This window comes from Terrapene carolina, unplaced genomic scaffold, assembly GCF_002925995.2.
Source record: "Terrapene carolina triunguis isolate 2854851 unplaced genomic scaffold, T_m_triunguis-2.0 Scaffold235, whole genome shotgun sequence".
Taxonomy (NCBI): Eukaryota; Metazoa; Chordata; order Testudines; family Emydidae; genus Terrapene; species Terrapene triunguis.
Genome location: NW_020664586.1, coordinates 2,484,700 through 2,499,209, shown reverse-complemented (window position 1 = coordinate 2,499,209; position 14,510 = coordinate 2,484,700). Strand labels below are relative to the sequence as shown.

General features: G+C 49.8%; 1 protein-coding gene across 2 annotated transcripts in view; it reads left to right on the top strand.

Moving 5' to 3' along the window:
• GNAI2 (G protein subunit alpha i2) overlaps nucleotides 1–14,510 on the top strand; it is a 189,918-nt gene that overhangs the window by 120,099 nt on the left and 55,309 nt on the right. For both annotated transcript variants that reach the window (XM_024193622.3, XM_024193623.3), the window contains 2 exons: nucleotides 553–694; nucleotides 4,748–4,908. In XM_024193622.3, coding sequence (XP_024049390.1) covers nucleotides 553–694; nucleotides 4,748–4,908 — 303 coding nt within the window. The remainder of the gene's footprint in view (nucleotides 1–552; nucleotides 695–4,747; nucleotides 4,909–14,510) is intronic.

The following is a 14,510-nucleotide window of genomic DNA, read 5'->3' as shown; positions in this document are numbered from 1 at the left end:
GGGGGGGGGGAGGACCCCTCTTGGAGCTGGGATGGGATGATGGGGGAGCTCTGGCTGGGGTGTTGCTCGGGGAGAGATGTTGGTGACAACCTTAGTAGGTTAATCTGAAAGCTGGGTCCAGGGACAGCGCTCAGGTGGGAAGCATGCAGTGCCCTATGCTTGCTGCAGGCTGAGTGCCCTGCCCTGGCTGAGGACCCCGTCTTTCATAGCAGCCATTATCTAGCAAACATCTGTGTGATTGTCTCCTTCCCTCGGAGTAAGGCAGCACTGCCACAGTCCTTTTCATCCCCGGTGCTGGGCTCCCGTGCTGGTAACATGGCCCTCTTAGCAGTGCTGCACCTAGAGACAGTCTCCACTGGAAAGTGCCTCTCGGGGGAACGCTTCCTGCCCTCTGGAGAGGGAGCTGCTATACAGAACTGAATAGGGGCAGCTCCCAGTGAGCAATGTGAATCCTAGTGAGGGAGCAGGGGTGAGGGTGGGTCATACTGGGGAGCTCCACTGGGACATGGTCAACTCGTGATGGTCTGACTTTGTTCCCGCCCCCTCTTCAAGGATTATCCATGAGGATGGCTACTCAGAAGAGGAGTGCAGGCAATACAAAGCCGTGGTTTACAGCAACACCATTCAGTCCATTATGGCCATCATCAAAGCCATGGGCAACCTGCAGATTGACTTCGGCGACCCTGCAAGAGCGGTGAGTTACCCTCTCTCTGCCTGAGGATAGTCCTTGCTTTCACTGATAGCCCTGGTGTGGGGGGGTCAGAGCTCCGCTGCCTGCTGCCTGTCTGAATGTGGCATTTGAGGAGTCATGACTCTTGCCAAAGGAGTAAGAATAGCTGAATCCTGGAACTGTTGGTGCCTAGAACCTCGCTGGCTGTTGGGAGGGTGAGGCTAGCCATGCCCAGCAGCAGTTGCACGCAATAGATTAAGAGCTGTGCTTCTGAGTGGGTGAGGCCTGAGCAACATAACCCAGCCAGCCCCTAAGGCCTCGGGGGTTATGTTTAGCCTGAGGACTCCAGGCATGGGCATGTGCTGCTATGCTGTGCACTGCAGCCAGGCAAGTGCTTGTTCAGCTCCCACCTGAGCACTGCGTGTGACCTGTCCTCCATCCTGCTGGGTCCCAGCCTGAGGGATGGGGCAGGTGCAAGGGGAGGGGAGGTGTCTCTGGGGCGCAAGCTTAAATGAGGGTGAGCTTTCAGGTGCAGAGAACCAAAGCGACTCAGGCTTGGTCCAGGCACGTGTCCTGACCTACTCCACCATTTGCTCCCTCCCTGTAACCACAAAGAGCGAGCTAAGGGCCAGCATGAGCGAAGGGGATCTAGATAGCCATTAGGCCATGCTGCCTACTATAGCTGTGGCTGGCGATTCAGCAGAGCTGGGTTTTATTCCTGGCTCCCTTGGTTTCCTGTGTGACATCAGGCAAGTTGTCTCCCTGTGCCTTTTCTCCTGTGGATAATGCTGCACTCCGCCACACCGAGACGCTGCGAGAGGGGGCTGTGGAAGGGCTAAGTAGGGTTTGGAGGAGCTAACAATAGCAGCAGCAATCATGTGGGTTTTTTTTCCTCTGCCTGGGACCTCCCTCGTTCAGAGTTTGCTTACTATGCAAAACCGCGTGTCTGATCTGGTTGGGCATTACCTGGGGGATCAGAAATAGGACACTGTTTGTATACAGGCCCCAGCGATGTCCCTCAATCGCTTAAACCGTGTGTAGCAAGATCTGAGAGACGGCAGGTGTCATTAATCTGCCTAATGACCACATGTGCGGTGCTGTCCTACCATACCTGGCTCCTGAGGAATGCTTTGATTTGAAGGCTAATGGACTAGCTTTGTGCTCCCAGAAGCTCCCCCTTGCTAATGAGGGCACAGGATAGATCTTCTAACGCTATTTTTCGATCCCAGTCCGTAAGCTGGTAATGCCCTGAAATCTTCTAGGGACTTGTGTAAAGGTGCTTTAATAAGTGGGGTCCTTGCTGCTGACCAGTGCTAATTACCTTGCTCCAGTCCTCTGAAGAGCTGGGAGTCGGTGCTTGGGGAGAGTTTTGTGATTATTACCCTGAGTAAGTGATTGTGCGCTCTCTCTGCCAGCGAGAGCGGGCACTGCTGCAGGGGACTGCTTTGAATGCATGGTTGGCCTAACATCAGCCCTGCAGCCAACAGCTGGAGCAGTTTTGCTTGATGCTAGCTAATATAAGTGGTGGCAAAATTAAACCACATGCATTAGATGTTTGAGCCTGATATTTTTTTTAACTTTCATTGTAGTGAGTTATTGCTTGTGGTGTTGGACAGGGAGAGAGGAAATGTCTCATGATAGCCATAAAATGCTGAATATGTCTGTGCACGGTTTCTCTAATTTCAGATCTGCCTCTATAGCTGCCCCCACCCCCAAATAAGTCTTCCAGAATCCCTAAGACAAGATGGCCAGACTTTTGATGCTTCGGCTATGTGTATGAAATAGAGCAGGTCGCAGCCACTCTCCTCATGAATGCAGTGGAAGCGCCGTAATCAGTACAGCTCCCATTATGCAGTGTTTTTCACCTTGGCCAAGCTGCTAGCTTCCAGGTGACCTTAAAGCCGCTGAGATTACTAGGGTCCTCTGGTGGGTGCAAATTTCCCAGGCTTAGTGTAGGCCAGGGAAAAGGGGCTGCTTTCCCAGCTTGGCTTGGCTCAGCTCAGGTTTATTAGTATGACAAGAGCAGGCAAACCAGGCTCAGCATGATTCACTTCCTTATAAATGCATGCAGTGTGCAGGACAGACAAGTACTTGCTCTAGCGTTCTTCCCCGTTTGCTGCATACCACTTTGTTGCCCTGCAGGTCGATGGGGAGAGTCCTAGCAGCATGTAGCAAGTGCCCAGGTGGCCACTGAGCCATAGTGTGATGCTATGGCTTAAAATATGAGAGGCTTTCTACACCTGAGGAAGCTGGTCCTCCTGCCAAGCCAGCTATGAGCAGAGAGTGTGACTGCAGCAGCAAAACTGTCCGTTCTCCTTAAACCCTGGAGGCGGTTGTACCTGTCAGAAGGGCTCCCAGCAGGAAGAGAGATGTTTAAGCCCTGCCTAAGGCCTCCTGGCAGTGTGAAGCTGGCTGGCAGTGCTAGATGCTGAACCCAGTTTACCTCCTTGGTGCTGTCCGTATTCCTGGGCCAAGGGCAGGAGGCTGCGCTGGGAACTGCCAGCACAAAGGAGTCGACGAGGACAGTTCTGCAAACCACACAGGGCTGATGTGGCAGAGCCGGCTGTGGGTTCTCAGAAATTCAGATGAGCTGGGCTCTGCCAGAAGCTTATTCCCTTGAGGGCTGTCTTGAGTGAGTAGCTACAAATGCTGAGGCAAAGGAATTCTTGATGCTCCAGTCTCCGTCCCTCCCACTTCCCAGCAAGGAATGCTTCCATTGTCTTAGCTTGGCCTTCCTGCTACCTCTCTGTTTGCCACGGAGTCATAAAAGGCAGGGGAGACAAAGCTTCTGCGTTTCATTTTCTTATGGGAGCATCAGCTGGTTGGGTGTCTGCAAATGAGCAGTCACTGTATAGCGGGGTATATTCCCCCCCCCCCAATGGTTTAACAGAGGCCAGTTAAAATGAAATCTAGCTTGTTGTTTGGAGGGGTCCACAGCTAGGAATGCATCCCTGATACCGTGGCATGGCAGAGGACCTGGTCCTTTCCTTTCTGACCTCTATGGGTTCCTGAGAAGTAAATGTATGTGTAACTGCTGGGCAGTGTGTTTTATGCATTCGCTTCCATGCCTGACCACAGAGGATGCTAGTCTGTTACAGTCCCCACTACAGAGCCAGGCTCTTTTAGCACTGGAGGTCCCCAGTGCAGTCCCTGGGCATGCTCAAGCGGGTGGCCGTCACATGTGCTGTTGTGAAAAGCCCCTCCAATTAAAAGTGCAGGATGTCTTGGGGACAGTGCTGCGATCGGGCCTGAAAAGCTGGAGCTGCAGCAGCCCAGCTGTGTACATGCCAGCAGCCGATCGGCTGGGGAGGCTGTGTCTGATTCTCCCCATGTGTTTGTTGCAGCACGCTTTGATCCTGCTTTTTGAGTTCTGCTCAGCACTGGGAGAGCCTGCAGAGCAGTCACAGTGCAGCATCTATTCCGCTGCTCCAAATGATGGACTGATCGAGCCATCTCAGTGACTGGCCAACTCTGTAGGGCTCCCATTCATGTCTAACATTCTGCCTTAGTCGCCAGAATTCCTTGCAGACACTTGACAATCTGTCACCAGTTTCCCCCAGTGTTATAACTTCGGTGCGTGGGCAAGGGAACAAGAGGAGATCTCTGTGTAAATGCAATGGCTCCTGAACAATCTTGCCCAAGTTTCCTTGCTATCAGGTTACGAGCTAATCCAAATGGTGTATTGCTGTTTCCAGGGCTAGGTAACCAATGATAAGCCATGACTGCATATTTTTTTAATTGACGTCTAGTTTGTTTGCCTGCCATCAGCCCTGCAGGAAATCAGTGGAGTCCCAACGCGTGGATTTTTCTGCTGGCTTCTTTGCAAAGATTTGAAGTGTCACTTGCCCCATTACTCAAAGAAGCAAACCTCCCTGAGGAGGAGTTTCTTGGGAGCCTTCGAGGCACGTGCATGGTACATGGTAGGTGCAAACCTCCTGGGTTTTGGAGCGCTATGTTCCTCTAGTACAAGACTTGGTGATCAAACTTCAGTGTGATCAGCTTTAATACACAGCAGACGTGAGAAGCAGCTGTTGCTCAGGAACTTCATTGATGTTTGTGGTTTGCTGTTCCCTGCAGGATGATGCTCGTCAGTTATTTGCACTCTCTTGCACTGCAGAGGAGCAGGGAATCATGCCAGAGGACCTTGCCAATGTGATTCGGAGGCTGTGGGCTGATAACGGCGTCCAGGCCTGTTTTAACCGCTCCCGAGAGTACCAGCTGAATGACTCTGCTGCATAGTGAGTACCTCTCCTCTACTGTCCTCGGGCAGATTTAACCTGGGGCTGAAATGTGCCACAGCTTCAAGTGGCAGGTGCCAAAGGCCAGCCTGTGCAGTGTGTGAAAACTGATGGGGAGCTGCACCCCGATGATCGTGGCTTGTTAATGCAGATTGGTCATTTTGTCCATGGAGCTGGACACTTGTGCGCGCCACTGTTGTGAGTGCACGCACTGCTGTAAGCACGAAAGGGGCAGGTGTAGGATAATGAAACATTGATCATCACTCTGCTAGATTTGCCATGTGACACAGTGGTCTCCATTGCTTCCTCTGGTGCTATCTTAAAATAATCTGTTGTGGTTGCATGTCAATACTGGGCAAGATAAACTAGTCATTGGTGCTGGCTCTTGGCTTCCCCACCAACCATTGTTCGCAGGGACTGTCCTGGGCCCTTTGGGACCAGAGGGAGTAGTCTGGCCAGGGGAGGGGGAGTTCAGGGAAGGGTATGCCACATCCTCTGAGAGTAATTCTAGTACAAGTTGAGCACAGTTTGGATGGGAACTGTCCAAGCATTGTGGGGCGTTTGGGTCTGGAGTTTCTGGGCTGGGTTGCCCCTTCTTGCCCCCCCATGAGCCTTGTGAATGGGTTAGCTGGAAGCTGGGGAACTCCTCATCATTGCTACCTGGTTTGTGACACAGAGGCTAGCCTGGTGTTGCTAACGCAGCCCAAGGGTTGGATCCTAGCAGACTGCCCCGGATACACAGCCAGGTGGACACCCCTTTGTTCTCCAAGGGATGTTCCTATGACCCCTTGCCCTTGTTTAACGTTTAGGTGATCCTGTGGGACCTGTGCAGAATGCTCCATTGTCCCAGGACCAGGCCCTGCCCTGCCCTGCGCGTTGCACAAACTCATCCTTTGTCCCCAGCCCACTGCAGCACCTGGTGCACCTTCCTTCTCACAAGCTCACTCAGAAATTCCTGCCAGGCGTGGCTGGCTCTGAGGCATTGGCTGTAGGGGGCAGTTGTAACCTCTCCACCTCCTGGGAGCATCTCGCAGTTGTGACGGTGTCTGTCTCCCACCCCGTCCTCTCTGGTTTGTTTCCCATCTGCTGTCGTAAAGTACAGCCCCACGTCCTCCTCCCAAGGGCAGTAGTTTGTGGTGTCTCTGTACAGCCACAGGCTGGTGGTGGATAGAAGACACTGCTTGGGTTCTTGGGGCCAGCCTCCGCAAGGAGAGCCAGGCTCCAGTTTTGGCTGTAACGCCTTTTCCTGCATTTGAGTGGGAAGAGATGAGTGCCTTTGTCCCCCCCCCATGGGCTGCGAGGAGAACACACGCTGCATGAGATCCATGTTGGACCTCAGTCCCTCTCCTCCCTGAGCACCAGAGAGGAACGGTCTGAATATTTATGCCACCATTTCTCCATGGCATAATTCGATGGCCTGCTTCACAGAGTTGCCTCCCCGCCTCCTAGAGCCCTGATGGGCTGCAGGCCGGCAGGGTTTGATTGGTTGCTTGTTGCTGCGTTGCAGTGGAGGTTTCGAGCCTGCCTTGAAACAAGGGGCTCCACTAAAACAACCAACCTCTGTATTGCTGCTCCTCAGCATCCTGGTAAGCGGGCTGCTGTTGTGGCTGTTCTTGGAACAGGAGTGCGTCATTGCATCATGCACTCCATTTCACAAACCCACTGCTAATGTGCTTAACGAGTTTACAACGGGCTTGTTGGCAGGGTAACCTGGGGAGAGGTAAACAGACTGTAGGCTCTCCTTTGGGTCAGCTTCTCCTTTCTAAGGGCTGTGGGGTTTTTAAACCACGCCACTCACCACACGAGGAGATGGAGCCATAGTTGTCCTTCCATGGTGGAGGCCCTGTGTGCATTACCCGGTGCTACCCCTGGGCAGCTCATCTGGCCAGCCCAGTTAGTGCTCTGGGACTTCCAGGGTGCAAACAATTTGTGTGTGTTGGGGGGAGACTGGAAACAACTGAAATGAAATTGACTCTGGTCAGTCTTCGCTTCAGCTAGCCCCAGCTCTCAGCCAGGTGTTGCCATTAACTCTCCCCCAACCCCCATACAAAACTTTCATCTGCATTTAGTGGTGCTTTTAACCCCGGGCTAGCTGGCCTGGCTGGGGGTGAACCTGGGTGCCACTTTCATTGGGTCTGGTAATCTGTCCACTTTGCATTGAGGACACAGGCTAAACCACTGCAGTGCTGCTAGTCCTCCAGTGCCTTTCCACAATTCCCCCCGCGCCCAGAAGGACAGCCAAGTTTCCCACTGTTGACTGGAAAACAGTCCTAGAGCGGCTTGGCTGAGTGTAGTGCAGAGCTCCCTGGGACGTGCTCCCAGGAGTTCCAGCCACACACACAGGGGAGTGCAGCATCACAGGCAGGGCTTTGCAGCGGGGTGCTGCACACCCAGGCTAGGCTGACCTGGGGCTGACCAGCTGGGTTTACACTGCAGTGAAGACGAACCCTTTTGTCCCAGGTTTCAGAGTAGCAGCCGTGTAAGAAATGGGTTGTAGCCCACGAAAGCTTATGCTCTAATAAATTTGTTAGTCTCTAAGGTGCCACAAGTACTCCTGTTCCTTTTGTCCCAGGCACTCTTTTGGAGAAGACATATTTGCAAATCCAGAGCTGCAGTTGCTTCTCTTTAGGGTGCTGAAGCTATGCTGGCGGCACCCTGGGGACCACACACACACATAACAGAACTAGAAAGGAGGATGTTTCGAAACCATGTCCTCATATTGCAGCTCTTGTGCCCAACGGTCTCCTGACTGCAATGGTGAGGCCCAGCCGTCAGGCCAGAGGGTGGGTGGGGGGGCCTGAGTCCCACCCAGCCTTCCTGGTTCCTTTTGCCTCCGGCACATCCAGATCTGTGGATTGCCCTCAGAGTCCCAGCTGGTCTTTCTGGACAGGGAGGGGTCTCTGAATTGCCCCCTCCCTCTTCCTCTCCTCTGCCAGAGGAGTCAGTGTGTGAGAGGATATTGTCCCTCTCGCTTAGTGAGCAAATATTTCATTACAGTGATAAGGAGCCATGGCTGGCTGGGCTGACTGGGGAAACACCCTCAGCAGAACCTCCCACTGCACATGTTCCCTGGGCTGCAGCACAGAGGCTGTAGGCAAATGCCCCAGTTTTGCCAAAAATGTCAGGATGGCCAGGACAGAGTTTTTTAAAAAGGGACTGTCCTGGCGAAACAGGACATATGGTCACCGTAGTCAAATGAAATCGAATTTTAAAAACTGACATACTCTTGGTCCAAACATCAACACAGCTGCTGATAGGACAGCAGCACTTCTCAGCCCTGTTTGTCAGCAGTTTAAATTACATGTACTTTTGCTTTAAGACCTCGTTGCTTTTATATAAAAAAGGCTTTTGTCTCGGCATAGTCACTTACAACTCCAGCTTCCCTTGCCCTGTCAGATATGTGGAGAGGCTGGAGGGAATTCAGAGAGGCACAAAAAGTGTCATGAAATCGACTGATGGGGAGAAATTGTCAAGGATGTACAGCTCAACTAAGCGACAGCTAATGGTGGGAGAAATCTGTCTCCCAGTTTTGACACATGCAGATAAAAATAGGGTGATCCAAGAAGGGGTATAAACGAGTGAAATAGAGCAAAGGAAAACTTGCGGACAGTGAGATCTATTTTACTGTGGAATAGTCTCTCCAAGGAAAGGGACAGAAAGCCCCATGGTATATTTAAACTTAGTTCAGTCTATCCTCCAGGGCTTTGTCTAGAGAGGACAGATTCTGCCTTGGCAGGCAGATGAGCAAGCTCTTTTCCATCTCTAACTTACACAACCGTCACGGGACTTTGTCAAAGGGCCATCAAAGCAGCCATGGAAACAAATGTAACAGGCTTGCTCATCTGCTGCTTGGGAGAGGGAGAGCCAAGCTTTGGGGTGAGCCATCAGATCCTGGCTGATTAGTACAGTGAATAACCTCTGTTCAGCAAGCCCTACAGTTACAGCCATTCCCCAGGGCTTCTGCATCCAGTACAGCAGTAGTTCTCAAACTTTTGTACAGGTGACCCCTTTCACATAGCAAACCTCTGAGTGCAACCCCCCCCTATAAAAATGTATTTTTATTTATATATTTAACACCATTATAAATGCTGGATGCAAAGCAGGGTTTGGGGTGGAGGCTGACAGCTTGCGACCCCCCCAGTTTGAGAACCCCTGCAGTACAGCATATAGCCTCTGTAAGTGGGACTGTAAGTCAGAAGGGAAATGCGTCAGATAGGCCTAGCATTTTCAGACCTGGGTGCCTAGAATAAAGCTCTCAAAATCCCTGTTTACACACTTCAATCAAAGTGGCTGGTGTTTCAGACATGCCTAAATCCCACTGAAGATGGGAGATGCATTTGCTCAGCACTCTTGGTAATTAGGCCACTTTTGTTTAGGTTCCTAAATGAGGATTTAAGAGCCTAACTTGAAGCTCCAGATTTGAGCCTGCTGGGCTGTATATCATATAGAACAATCTGCAGCACTCACTGTCTTTCTGAGTAACCAGGATGTGTTCGTGTCATGTAACTCCTCAAGCTCTGATCCACTGGAGTACGTCTGCAGCTACAGCTTGCAAAGCAAAGTGTGCCCTTCCAAGTCACATGGCAAGTGTCTGTCTTCATGGCTTTTTTTTCCTGGCTGCCTGTGGAGCACCAAGAGCCACTGAGTGTTCACTTCATGTGATCCTTAGTTGTACAGGGGAATGTTCTGCAACCAACGATTCTCCTTGGGGAATGGCTTTATTTCTGCCTTTTTCTTTCTCCTGCCCTGGGCACGGGCTTTAGATAAAGGGAAATATACTTTCTGTATCTCCTTACAAGATAAATTCTCTCTCTTTCTTGTTGCTGTTGTTACATTTCAGTGCTTGAAAGACTTTAAAAAAATGCTTTAAAGAAACCACACATGAAAATGTCTGCTTTGAAGAGAAGAGCATCTTAAACGCAAGAAGAACAATTTTTTAGGTGAACTTGAATTCTACAGAAGTCTAGAAGACCCTGTAAGGGGCTGATTGAGTTCCATCATGGCATTATCTGGACCTATCCTCCGGTACACTCCATCAATGCTGGTAGGTAGGCTTTCACGTCGGAAATATGGGAAGCTGCAGAGTGAATGGTAAGAAAAGAATTAGGTGCTGTGATCGAGATTGACAGCTTGTGAGGACATCTTCAAGCAGAATGTGCATCCAGCTGCATTATGGCCCTACCTAAGGCCAACACGGTTTGGGCACACTTTGGCCTGGGCACGAGTCACAAGACTACTAGCCTTAGAACTTCTGAGAGGAGGAACCATAAACCTCAAGTGCAAACATTGATCTGGAATTAACTATAGCAAAAGTGACGGAGCAGCCGAACAAACTATTCTTGTAAGGGCCCAAGACACTTTCTTCAGGGGAAAGGTCCAGTAGATGTGCTTCCCATGGCATTGGTAAGGGCATGCATTGTTTTGTGGGGTTGAACATGCTTTAACTTCCAGATCTGGAGCAGCAGACTATGCTCCCATGCAGAAAAAAGATTCTCCCAGTGGAAGGCTACATCACCTTTCGGTTTGGCAGTCTTAACAGCTAGAATTTGAGCAAGCAAATGCGTCCCTCTCTCAAGATGCTCAGGTACACTTGTAGAAGTAGTTATTCTCCCCATTTTGGAACTAACCCAGATGTGATCCATCCAGGGGAGGCAGTTGCTGATTCTGACACTGTCAGTATATGTCCCTCAGGCTTACCGTTACTGATGCTTTTCAAATTATGCCAGATGTGACTTTTTTGGAAACTCTCTAAAAGGCAGAGAGTTTACCAACTGAAACTCACACGTTTACCAACTGAAACCTCTTCCTGTAAACTGCCTCGGTGTCATCGTCAATTAGCCTGGGAAAGAAAATACCCCATTGTGGAGTGGCCTGGTGTAACCTTTGGAAATGGCCCCTGCCTGTGGATGCCCCATGTGGTTTGTGTGTTGGAGCTCTGTGGTCACAAGGCTAGTCAGATTTTGTGCCATCCACGCTCAGCAAAAGCAGACTGTGAAAGCTGGGCATTCTTTGCTTGCCTTGGCTCAAAGCAGCTGTTCCAAACCTACACTGACAGCTGTATGAGAGTCCTGGCTCCCATTTTACTGTTACAAAGGGGATGCAGGAAATGCCGCTTGGAAAGCTGCGCACCTGGCGTAACCCACTGAGAAACCTTCAGAAGACCAAGCCAACTCCACTTAAGTTCCCAGGCTCATCTTTTGGAGGTGTTGTACAGGTTTCCTTCGAGGATGAGGACTGACCTTGTCCTCGAAGGAAACGTGTACCACACCTTCAAAAGATGAGCCTGGGAATTGAAATATAGAGTGATCTGGATCACTAGGAAAGTTGGATGCAAGCAAACGGTGTGTTTTTAATACAGCCAAATATAGTTATACATCCAGGATCAAAGAACGTGGGCCATACTTACAAGATGGAGGACTCTGTCTTGGGAAGCAGTGACTCTGAAAAAGACTTGGATGTTGTGGTGGATAATTGGGTGAATCATGAGCTCCCAGTGCGACGTTATGGCCAAAAGAGCTAATGCAATCCTGGGGTGTATAAACAGGGGAATCTCTACTAGGAGCAGAGAAGTTATTTTGCCTCTGTATTTGACAGTGGTGTAACCACTGCTGGAATCTTGTGTCCAGTTCTGGTGTCCACAACTCAAGAAGGATGTTGGTAAATTGGAGAGGGTTCAGAGAAGAGCCAGGAGAACGATTAAAGGATTGGAAAACCTGCCTGAGAATGGTAACCTCAAGGAGTTCAATCTACATAGCTTAACAAAGAGTAGGTTGGGGAGTGACTTGTTCAGTTTGTAAGTACCTAGCTGGGGAACAAATATTTGCTAAATGCTCAAACCTGGAGACCTTAGCTTGTTTGAATCCTAGTAGCTTCACTTGCAAAACAACTGTAATAAGAAAATCCCCCCTGAAACGGCACACAGTGTACACAAGCAGAATGGTCTGGTGGATAGAGCACTGGATTGGGGCTGTGGAGAAGAGGGTCTATCCTTGGCTTCGCCACTGGCCTGTTGGGTGACCTTAAACAAGTCACTGCTCCCCTGTGCCTCAGTTTCCCCAACTATAAAAAGGGGTTGTGATGGGTTGGATCACAGAAACCCCCTGGGAGCTGTCACCTGATGTGCCCAGACTACTCCTACCCCTACTTTCCCTGCCAGCTCAGGACTCCAGCACCCTGTCTTGCTGAGCCAGACACTCCCATCTGCTCCAACAAAGACCCAGGGTCTGAATTACTTGCCCCGAAGCTGCAGGTTTACCTGAAAGCAGCTAACAGAAGTGTTCCTGTCTTTAACACTCAGATGCCCAACTCCCAATGGGGTCTAAACCCAAATAAATCCGTTTTACCCTGTATAAAGCTTACAGCGTAAACTCATAAATTGTTCGCCCTCTATAACACTGATAGAGAGAGATGCACAGTTGTTTGCTCCTCCAGGTATTAATACATACTGTGAGTTAATAGGTAAAAAGTGATTTTATTAAATACAGACAGTAGGATTTAAGTGGTTCCAAGTAGTAACAGACAGAACAAAGTAAGTCACCAAGCAAAATAAAATAAAATGCGCAAATCTATGTCTGATCAAACTGAATACAGATAATCTCACCCTCAGAGATGCTTCAGTAAGTTTTTTCTCAGACTGGACACCTTCCAGGCCTGGGCACATTTCTTTCCCCTGGTACAGCTCTTGTTCCAGCTCAGGTGGTAGCTAGGGGATTCTTCATGATGGCTTCTCTCCTCCCTTTGTTCTGTTCCACCCCTTTATATATCTTTTGGATAAGGCGGGAATCCTTTGTCCCTCTCTGGATTTCCACCCCCTCCTTCTCAATGGAAAGAGACCAGGTTAAAGATGGATTCCAGTTCAGATGACATGACCACATGTCACTGCAAGACTTCATTGCCCACTTGCCAGCACACACGTATACAGGAAGACTTACGGGTAAAACAGAGCCATCTGCAGACAATGGTCCTGGTTAATGGGAGTCATCAAGATTCCAAACCACCATTAATGGCCCACACTTTGCATAATTACAATAGGCCCTCAGAGTTATATTTCATATTTCTAGTTTCAGATACAAGAGAGGGAAATTTATACAAATAGGATGATCACACTCAGTAGATTATAAACTTTGTAATGATACCTTACAAGAGACCTTTTGCATGAAGCATATTCCAGTTACATTATATTCACCCATTAACATATTTTTGTAAAACCATATAGACTGCAATGTCACAGGGGTGTAATGAGACTGACCTCCTTTGTAAAGTACTTTGAGACCTACTGGCAAAAAGTTTACATAAGAGCTAGGTAGTATTAAATTACCTCTTGGGGCGGCCTCCCCAGTTCAGAGGTATGTCTTCCAACTCTAAATAGTGAATTCTCTCCCCCTGGAGCAAACAGCGTTTTCTTACAGCATCCCCTCCTGACAACTGGAGTCTTCAGCACGTCACCTTGCAGTAGTAGCTCAGTTCATGAAAGCCTTCAGCTAACACGCTCTTTGAACGAGCCTTCTGAGCTTGTGAGGGCAGGCTTCCAACCCTCCAGCTATTCCAATCATAGAGAGAGACAGACAGCTGGGACCAGCTGCAATTTGCCTCAACAGTGCTTCAATTGCACTCTGATCAGCAGTGTGTGTGTGTGTGTCTGCTTTGCACCGAGAATGGCCAGCCCGTTTGCTGGGACAGTTCCCTAACAGAAGGGAAATGAAAGAGCCCTGAGTGCTAGTAACTTAGAAATTCACTGACTTGCAGTTCATACTTTTTAGGGGGGAGCTGACAGCGAGAGACAACCCCCCCCCTTTCCTTTTTTCTGACCCACTTGTGGGGAGGGGATGCTAAGCTCTGCGAAGGTCAGAATTCTAGCCATAGCCCAACCATTTGCCACTCCCTTTGCCTGGAAAGGGCAACTAGAAATGTCTGCTCCTGGCCCTGGACCAGAGGAGACTCTATTACCCCCAGACCCAAGCCTCATTGAGACTCCAGGAGAAACGCCATTGTGTTAATTTCAGTAGTGCAGACTGGATGTAGTGGGTTTGTCTGTAATCAGTACCATATGGCTGAGTGCATATTCTTGCCCTGATTCTCTTTTGCATTAAGACTCTTTGATGCTGCTCTGGTGATTCTAATTGACATCCCCTTGAGGACCCAGAGCACCAGAAAAGGCCCTCAGTGCACATGAGAATTAGTCATTCCGTTCCTCGGCAGGAGCGCTCCAGAACCTGGCAGTGACGTACCAGAGAACTCCGACAGTTTATCTAAATAGTTTTCCCCAAGAAATTTTATATTAAAATGCTGTTTTCAAGTTCTTTTGGGGGAACCTCCACGGTCTGTCTTCATTGTATCTCTGTGGTGCATGAACCTGGCCATCTAGGGGAGCCGGACGTGGCTCCAGCTGCTCTCTCAGACCAGTAAGGGGTCACTAGCAAGTGGCATGATGTGCTGCTGTCTCTCATTCCTAGGACTGAGCATCCCTTTATTGCATGGGACTGATAGAGCCTGACAGCCTCAACCTCTGATTGCCTGAGATGATGATGTGTTGCACTGCAGCTATATCACCAGACCAGCATTCAAGTACAAGGGATTTCCCGGAAGGCTTTTAGTTAGAGAGG